At 31.5% G+C, this 10,255-nt stretch overlaps 1 protein-coding gene across 1 annotated transcript in view; it reads left to right on the forward strand.

Annotated features, from left to right (window-relative positions):
• LOC130445422 (chaoptin) overlaps positions 1 to 9,376 on the forward strand; it is a 360,273-nt gene extending 350,897 nt beyond the window's left edge. The window contains exon 6 of the mRNA XM_056781032.1: positions 8,634 to 9,376. Within this exon, the coding sequence (XP_056637010.1) occupies positions 8,634 to 9,173 (540 nt within the window). The 3' untranslated portion in view covers positions 9,174 to 9,376. The remainder of the gene's footprint in view (positions 1 to 8,633) is intronic.
• The last annotated feature ends 879 nt before the right edge of the window (positions 9,377 to 10,255 follow it).

Genomic DNA, 10,255 nt, shown 5'->3' on the forward strand with positions numbered 1-10,255 from the left:
AATTTATTGTGATTAGATTTTAACCAAATTGCCATTAATAGAAAGTAGCAAGATAATGTGCTCTTAAAACACTCAATTTTCGAGGAGTTTGTATATACCTTACCATCTCTTGAGATGTGTGAGTTAACCCGATAACTTTGCAAATATTGGTGAATGTGATTTAATCATAAAAAGAAAACTAAAATTTCGAAGTACAGCAACCTCAATTAAATATTTCAGAGTGAAAATTGTGGGTAGTTTCTCTGATATAACTGAGTCTCCATGACGCAGGCCAAGAAAATAGAAAATCCTCCACAGTCACTTCAAATTCCAAATAACATTGCTAATTGCCGTGAAGAACAGTATTTTCCATGATATTTGAACTATGCATAATAAATGATAAGGGCGATAAGATATTGAAACTTTCAACAAGACCAGCACATCATGCTAGATCTTTATTTTTACCCACTAAAAACAACAACGCCAACAACTATGGAAATATTTCTTCCGGTTTTGTAGGGACTGACTTGGGTGAAGCATAAAATCAGGAGCTTACCGGATCCCCATATAGTTTAAATAGGCGTTGAATCCACCATATTCCTGTAAGATACAATCGTGTACTATAGTCCGGTCAAATTAGACCAGAGTGAAGCTTCATGTATTCCCAAGAAGATGAAAATCGGTAAAATTGTTTAAATTAAAATTGAAAATAAAATTTGAATGTTCCCCATCATTTCCGTGAATGGAAAAAATATTATTCAAGGTTAAGGGTCAAAACAATGAGTTTCTCCCGATTATCAGCAAAACTATAAAAACTATAAAACTTATCATGAAAATACTTCAAACCTAAATTGTGGATCATAAAATTATCTACAAAAAATGCATTAATACTTTTTTTTCTACGAGCCACCATCTCTGAAATCTAACGATTCAAAAAGTTGTAAAAGTTACAATGTTTCAGATGTACTGTCGTATTTAATGGCTATAAAGATTGCACGAGAAATTCCAAAGCTACAGAACAACATCGTCGAAGTTAAGCAACATCTTCGTCAATTGATAACTAATTTGATGAACTTATGACGGTTCCAACCAGTCAACAGAAATTTCTTAAAAATACTCACAACAAGTCTCGGTTCATTTCAATGTTGTAAGAAATGTTTACTGCTGAAAATATATTAGTGAAACCATTAAATACGACACTTTTTGAATCAGTATATCTCAGAAACAGTGGCTTGTAGGAAAAAAGTATTAATACGTTTTTGGTAGATAATTTTATGATCTACAATTTCCGTTTTGATGGAAATTGCGGAAACGGAAATGATGGAGAACATTAAAATTTTATGTACAATTGTATTTTAAACAATTTTACTGATTTTCAGCGTGATGGGAATTTATGTAACTTCGAATGTCTAAATTGTCTGGATAAATTAGTAGACATTCGCCAAATTGCTTAGCATCCCTATACACCTTCTTTTGAAACCCAAATAAATGGTGTTTCTAATCATCAACTTATCTTAGATTTATACTGATTTAATATAAAGTCGATGAAATTAACTGAATAAATTAATATTCGGTTAAGAGCCGTGGTATGCGATCGTGTTCGTAAGTAGTAGTTGTACAGTTTGAAGACTGACTACTTTTCAAAGTTTTTATTCTTCCGTTATGATTTTTTTTTAAAGAGTGGGATTGGAAAAAGAAAGTGAAATTGAATGACCTTCTTCTAAAATATCTCATAAACTAGAAAAACCGGAGGTGGTAAAGCAAAAGGCCTTCGTTATAAATTTCAACTATTTCAAGGTCCCCATATCATTAATTTTCAAGATTTACAGTCAATACAAATATATTTTACTCTACTTGACAACTATGGGGTATGAAAAAAAAAGTTTATCTATAATTTATTCCAGAAAGGTATAGAGTAATAAAACCTCATTAGGTATGCAAAGGGACCACAGAGTGACCCAACGAATATTTAAGCCACTTTCATAGTTTGACATTTCATTTCATTGTAAACTTCTTTCTTTTTATCAAGTGCAGGTAGTACCACCCGGGTTGGGGTCAATATATGGGTTTAGCCTATTGTTATCCATTCACAAACACTGAAAATAGTGTGCCAAAGGCGTACCGGTAAGTACTCGTAAAACGGAAAGCCGAATCTAAAATAGGGTTGGAATTAGGCAGAGGCATTAATAAAGTTTAAACGGTACCTGTTTAACGCAAAACGTAACTGTATAATCTACCACCCAAGTAATCCCTACACAATTTTTCGATATTGACATTTCAGGCCAGAAAACATACTTTTCCTAATTCTCTTACGCAATTACTTGAAATTTTAATATTACAAACAATACTATTTCAAGACCTACACCTATGGCCGTCACCAAAAATGAGCCGAACTTGACGGAATTCTCCATTTTATTGCTCTATACCTTTCTGAAATAGACTATAAAATATTGTAGATACGAGGATATTATTAACAAACTCTAATCACAGGTGAAATTTTTTAAAGTAAAATAAAACGAAAATTAAATACGAAGATTACATTTTAGAAAAAATGGGATCGTTTCCTCATTAACTTACGCATCTCTCTCGGATATCGTGCATTAAGTACTTATTTACAGACCATTCTAAACACATCATTGAGTTGCAGCGTTACAAGTTGCTCTAGGCTTGATTCTAATTTGAGTGCTTTCTCCCATACCTAAACTCAACAGAGCATCATTAAGTTTGATACGCTCATGAGAGCTTACAGACGATTAATGTTCAGGCAGTTTCATGGATCAACATGACTCTTTTTATAGAAGTAGTTTTGGATAAAACTGGTAAATAAAAAGAAAAAATGAAAGCATGAATAATTGTGATTGATTAAAAAAGTTGAACTCAGGTTTGTGATCATTCATATTTCTGAACTTTATTACTGTTCGTAATCTAGTAATTAAGGAATGTTTCATATTTGATAGCTATTTATAACTTTACGCACCCTATAAAAGTAGTGTTTAAATTAAGGGTGTCATCATTTAAGAAAATCCAGTCATATGTCATATCTCTCGCATAAAAGAAATGAATCCGCCTGTAAGTATTGAATTTATTCTAAACTGAACACTGTATTTTTCAAGTCAGTTTCATTTCTCACGTTTCTCCGGGCATGAACTATCAATAAATTGATTTTTTTCGTTCACAAGATGTTGTACAAATATTTTATTTCCCTAATAATCTGAGAAAAACTGTAACATACGGATAAACAAAATTAACAATATAAATAAAAAAATATCGTTCTGAATTTGTTCTTTTGAATTACTGATTACAAACACAAATATCGAATCAAAGGGGAAAGTTTCCATGAACCGATTGACACAGCATTGAGTTTATCGGAATCGACACAGAAGTATTTTCAGCGGAAAGATAAGTTACTCAAGGCAGTTTGTCTTTTAAGAACAAGAGAAACAAAAAAAGACAGTGAGTTGTGGAAAGCGATTATTTTTCCAGTGCATTAATGCCTTAATCCAAATGCCCAAAAGTTTTATCCTTTCATCTAAACGGTTTATTTTGGCAAACCATGGACGGAATATTTGTCATTGTAGATTTTTGATAAAAACAACAACATTCAGTGGTGGAACGTATAATCAAAACGAAGGTTTTATCTTTGTCTTCGAATATGGCATACAATCTTGATATGAGAATATGAAACAAAACAATATAGAACTAATATTTAACGTATAATTGTTTCATATAATGAAAACATAAATATAATGTTGAAGACAAATATAATTAAAAATACAATCGAAACAAAATCAAATCAAATGAGGTGACTTCTGCATATTGAAATTTCATTTTATTTGTATCTTTATTTAGTTATTTTTATATTTGTTTTTTAGTTTTTACAAACTTCTGTCTACAAATTGTAACAATTTTTTGACAATAAGACATGTTTCTCTCTCTCTTTCTCTCTCTCTCTCTCTCTCTCTCTCTATAGAAAAGCGAGTGAAATAGTATAATTGTGAGTGTTCCAAAAATTCCAACTTAACTTGGAAAAAGAATGGTAAAAATCTGGTATATTTTCAAATATGTTCCATTCAAAAAAAACTTGTTACATGAGTCAATTTAAAAAAAATGTAATGTAACGATAATTTGAATAGTTATTATTCCATTAACATCAATTATATATTACTAGACATCTGTTTACTATTAAAACTATGGTTCATTCTCATATGATATAAACAAGATCTCATTCATAGAAGCAAATTGTGCCTGAATAATTCTTCCTGGATAATGGAAACAATATTTCTTGGAAAGAAAAAAAAACAATGGAAAATCACGCCAATTCAATACAATTGTATAAAATACCATAATGTATGAACTGAAGTCCAGGGAGTGAGTTTTGACATTACAATTGAACTGCTATTTTAACTTGAGAATTATGGCAACCTATAATGTGGCGTGCCAGTTCTGTTTCATTATAAAGATACAGCATTCACTGCTTTGTTCTGTAAAACAATAATTCACTCCAGAAATATATTCTCGTGCTTTTAATGTCGATGTTATCTATAAACCATGAAATACCTCTATTACATGCGTTGCTACGGTAGATAAAACTTTTCTTTTAATGAGTTTTAAATGTCTGTGGAAGAAGAAGATAACCTACCTACAACTTATTGTGGCTCGCATGGTAGAAATTATTTTTCACCTTTTTATTTGTACGCAGAATGGATAAGCCCAATAGAACAAAATACCGCGTACCATTTTCCGTAAATATACTTTGTTTTTATCGATAAATACATGTTAATTTCTACAAAGATTCAAGTATTTTAGGTGGATTAATACACAGCTACTTCATAAAGACAATTTAGTTTGAAATAGAAAATTCAGTGGGGAAATAAGAACTTTTAATTAACAATAAATTATTCAAATTTATAGAAACATATTAAAACATTCCCTATCCATTCATTATGTGACTGATTTTTAACTAATCTAATGACTGTATCAATATTTTCTCTAATAAAAATGTTTTAATTTGATACATTAATTGTCAACAGACTGTATTAAAAAAAGGTCTTCAAGATAGGTAGAAAACTCAAAAGTAATTAGCTTGGCGTAATGCCTTTCAACCTCCGATGGACTGTGAAGAAAAAAGTGGTGAATATACAAAAAAAAAATGATTACCAAAAGTACAATACAGCTCATTTCTGTGTATAATTACCTTGACGATTAAGGGATTAAGCATATCTGTAAACAATATTTGCAATTACCTCTGACGATTAATTTGAGCTCCACGTCAGTTTTAAAACGCCGCCGTCTAAGCCACCGCTTCAGTTTGGGGGATAAAAAATAAAAATCACCAAAAGCTAGGTCGGGACTGTATGGTCGGTTATCTAGAATGTCCTATTGAAATTGCTGAAGTAGTTATTGGTTACACGAGTGCTGTAGGGGCGGGCATTGTGGTGAATCAGAGTAATTTCAGAAGTCAGCATCTTCGATTGCTTTGAATAGCTAAAAAGTGTTGAGGAAGAAAAATTTTATACACATCGGTTACAATTTTGCCGAAACTACCGACAAGATGAAACTCTATACGAATTTGTTCAGAAAGCTGAAGTATCCAATTAATTTGTTTTCATATCTGACTCTGTTGTGAACGCACCTCGTATATATGTATATTTCTTTCTTGTTATCAATCTGTTCGCCGCATATACTGAATTTTGTTACAGTGGCAACAAGCTGTATTGTGGTTTCTATTTTTAGACCTTTTTTTTGCTGTCGCCCGTCGGCTAGCGCTGGGCAAAAAGATAAATAGAAAAAGAAATGTAATACTTGCTTTTTGGCCTCAGTAGCGTGCGTGTGATTATTAGCGCACTACTATCTTATAATATATTTATATATTATGTATTTTGTTTTATGTCAATTAGCAAGAGTGGATAAATGTTTTAGTTTCAATGTACAATTCAGTTAAATAGTAAATACAGTCCACTACTTATTTGTTTATAGTTTAATGATGTAGTAAAGGTGAATAAGAAGAAAGTTTAGTGTTTTATTTGCATTACAAATGAACTAAAAAATAACGTAATCAGGAATCTCCTGTACATAAAAATGGTCCTTCGAGCCGGATATTGAAGAATCCAGTGGGCTTTGGTGTAATCTTCATGGCTATTAACTATTGGATATTGGTTTTGGTTGTGCTTGGTGGTGCAAACACACATTGCTCGCGTAGTTATTGGGACTATTGCAGCAAGCTCTTGGTTTTGGTTCACAAGAATGGTGTTATTGGAACACTAGAGATAAGAACAATTTGGTTTCGGATACTAAAAATTCCTGGGATTGCTGTGCTGCTTAGATATTGGATTTGAGCGGACCGGTAAAGTACAAAAACACAAAGAAAAAGTTCTTGGAGTATTTCCTTTCAATATTTTTCCCTTTAAACCTCGAATTTTTCCCCGCTAACGTAAGCAAAATGGGTGAAGAGTTCAAATTTTTAGTAAAAAACGGATGATGTTGACAGGGCTTTTTTTGTGGAATTAGATATGCGCTTAGAAAAAATGGCCGAATTGTTACCGGCATCGGCATTTGATGCGATTCAGAATGAGATATAATTTAAAACGTAATCAGGAATCTCCTGTACAGACTCTCATAAAGGGCGCTAGTTACACGGTTCCAACTAAGTTGATTTGAACATAATTTTTTCAAGGTTAGATTTATAGATGACAACTTGTGTAATGTTTTTGAAATATTTTGATTTGAACATTATGGAATAATATTAATTGAATTGGTTTTTTTAACGGGCGTAAGTCCATTTTTTTCTATTTTCAGGTTTTGATGGTAATGGGTCAAATCTGCATTTTTTTGGTTAATTTGTTTAAAGCGTAAGTTCACGTCCTCTATGGATTTTGTTGTTTGGTTTCTGGACTTTTGCCTGTTATCTGCTGTCAGCTGTTACTGCTCATTTTTGTCTATTGTTATTATAACCTCGAAAAGTGTTTTTGTATAGTAGTTTGCAAAACTCATCACGACTTAGTTCTAGATTTCAAGAAATGGCAAAATCGTTTCTACAAAAATCGTGTATATCACAAGAAACAGAAGGAAAAAACACAAATAAGAAGGATAAAATACACTTTCAAATTAATACTCTTTTTATGTTCGTTTATGAATCTGAGTTTAAAGGATGTGTTAAAGCCTACTCTACAATAAATGGTATTAATCATCACAACTTTTTGCTGGCTAAGACAAAAGCAGATACTCTTTCTCCACCTTCGGTTAAGACTTACCAAGGTCGAGTGCCAGTAAAAGTTGGAAGATATTGAAAGGATATTAAAACTAAGAGCCTACATCGGGGATTTTTCAAAGAAATTTGTGTGGCCAACTGATGACAGATCTCAAGAGATTACCAGCGATTTCGAAGTTGAAGAAACCAACGATAATTCATAAATCCGAAATATGACCTCAAATTTACATTTTTGATTTTGTTCCTCTTTTAAACTCATTTAAGTAATTTTACTATCTTTTTAGTAAATTGTAAACATTGTCTTACAATAAAAATAACAGTTTTTACTTGAAATTTAATGGCTTTTTATCTCTTTAAACTTGTTTTTTTTAAGGGCAATAGTTTCACATTTTTAGAGCTATATAACTAAATTATAAAGATACAAGTGTAAAATTTTGAATCCTATTGTAAATTGAGTTTCTTTACATGTTGACATTTTTTCAAAATATTTTAAGTGAAATATTCTGATTTAAACAGTTTTTTTTTAGTTTTCCGAAAGTTTACTTTTCGACCTGAACGCTCGTTTAAAAACCCCGATTCAATTATAAAATATTATTTTTATTCAGCATGAATTATGTGAAGCCAACATTTTTCTTGCTTTTATGAGAACTCATCAATAAAAGAGATGTTGCATAAATTTGGAATTCATTAATCATTATATCTTGATTTTTCATGGAAAACTATCATTTATTGGTTGTTATGACCTAACGTCAAGAATATATTTAGTTATATATATAATTAGATATCAAGTGTTGTGAAGAAAAGTTTCCTAGAAAAATAAAATATATTATTTGGCAAAAAAACTAATCATCAATATTTTGTTAATTTATTAATGAGGAATAAGTTAACCGAGAACTGTTTTTTGTTCCTTAATACTATCAATCATGTAATTGGGTTTTAAGGTATAAAAATAAAATAATGTACTAGTATGACATACATTTGTTATGAGCTTCTCCGTACAACTTTGAATGGAGTCCCAATGAGTTAACATCTACATTTCCAGTTATTGTTCAACCAAGACTCTGAATAGATACAGTAAACATCGATTCGTTATCTTGCTTGTAACAGTATTTACCTCAATACTTTCGTAATAAACAGATTTGGTTTTAATTCAGTGAGAATTAATAGTAACAAAATAACGCTGTGACCCAAATTTTTTTTATGTTTTCAAATAACCTTACTGGAGAATCATGAAGATGTGATTAGTCATTAGTCATTAAGCATTTGCTGTATGATGATTTTTGGTTTGTTTTGGAAAAATTACTCTCCAATCGATTTTACCTATTAAAATAAGTAATTTTTGTATTTTTCTGCTTCTTCCCATCTTCAGGTTTTTGTGATATATCAAATTAAAAGATATCTATCCAAGTACTTTTCTTGTAATAATGAGATTTCATTTTTGTTGCAGATTCGAGGAAGAAAATTGGATCGCTTCTCACGATCCATGAAACTTTCGAAACTCTACCCAGATACTAAATATCTAATATGCGTCTTGGCACTTGGAAACTGGGCACTTAACCTCAAAGAATCTCCACAAGGTTTGAGACGTTCTATCAACGAATCCCAAGATTTGGAAGTCTTCTCAGATGGTATGCGTCCATTATTAGTCGATTCTCCTACGAGTAGATGCGCGGAAGTAAATACCCTCGGAGCACCAGATAGTATGCACGTAGGAATGGGAATTCTACCTGACCACTCCATGGGTACCCAATCTATTTTAACACGTCGCCTCGGCCTTATTATTGGCTGTTGCATGGGTTTTATAGTATTTATAGGGTTAGTGACCGTCCTAGGATATCTTAAAATTAAAAAACAGAGAAGGGCCGTCAAACGGGACCAACCTTTACCACCAGAATACTTGTCGTATAGACATTTTTCAATACAGAGTGGAGAAGCGGGTGGACATCCGCATTTTATAACGAATATGAATACTACTGTATTGAACTAAAATTGACGGTTGTACCGTCTATACAAGGTGTATCAAATATTAAATCAATTGAATTATTTTTTAAGGTTCATTGGTGAGGCACATGAGAATGTACTATATATCTTAAATAAAAAAATTAATATTTCATTTATATATTTCAATATTTTGAGCTGGGTTGAATCAATTTTTCGAAATTAAATATTCTTTATATTAAACCATTATAATTATACCATTGTACAGCTCTACTCACAATTCATTATTCTAAACAATTCTAAACTCTAAACTCTAAAATTTCTATACTAATTATCCATCCGGTTACCAGTCGCTTCTTAAATATCCTTACTACAACAAACATTCCTCTTCAAACGGCTCTATACCACGGGTCAGTGATTGTATGGCTTTTTGAATTAAATAAGTTTTTAATGAAAAATTATTTCATTCGACAGATTCGTCGTCGAAAAAATTCTATGTGAAATTATTTTTCAATTGGAATGGACCACAAGCTACAATCGGTTTGAAAGTGCATTAAAAATTATATTATAACATACGTAATAAAAGGAATAAAATTTTCAATCCTTATGTTTGGGCTTTAACTTGAATTTACAGTAATGCCAGTGATAATGCCAACTTTTGTTTTAACACGTTAAACTTCGATCAAAATTGAAAAACTTTCCCCTTATCTCTAATTATTTTGTGTTTTTACACCATATGGAGTGATTATCCAAAGAAACATGAAGAAATTATTTATTTGATATAAAAAGTGCGCAAAAATGCTGCTTTTTGTGCGCTTAAAACTTTCCCCAAGGCCGAGAGCTGTAGCACACTAAAAACATCATTTTTGCATTTCTCATTCGAAATAAAACTTTTCATTGTATTTCTTTGAAAGGTACACCCGACTTGCACTATAGAAAAACAAACTTTTGTTAGCTGTTTAAGATCGTGAAAAAAATCAAATGTACCAAGAGTAGAATAATGTTTCAAGGACCCAAGACGGTCCAAATAAACTGTAAAACACATTTTAATGCGATCTTTTGGATCGTGGAGAGAGTTCGAAATAAAATTCACCATGCGGTTCATACGACCGCTCTGGGCACTGGGGAAAA

This window comes from Diorhabda sublineata, chromosome 1 (assembly GCF_026230105.1).
Source record: "Diorhabda sublineata isolate icDioSubl1.1 chromosome 1, icDioSubl1.1, whole genome shotgun sequence".
In the NCBI taxonomy this organism is placed as follows: domain Eukaryota; kingdom Metazoa; phylum Arthropoda; class Insecta; order Coleoptera; family Chrysomelidae; genus Diorhabda; species Diorhabda sublineata.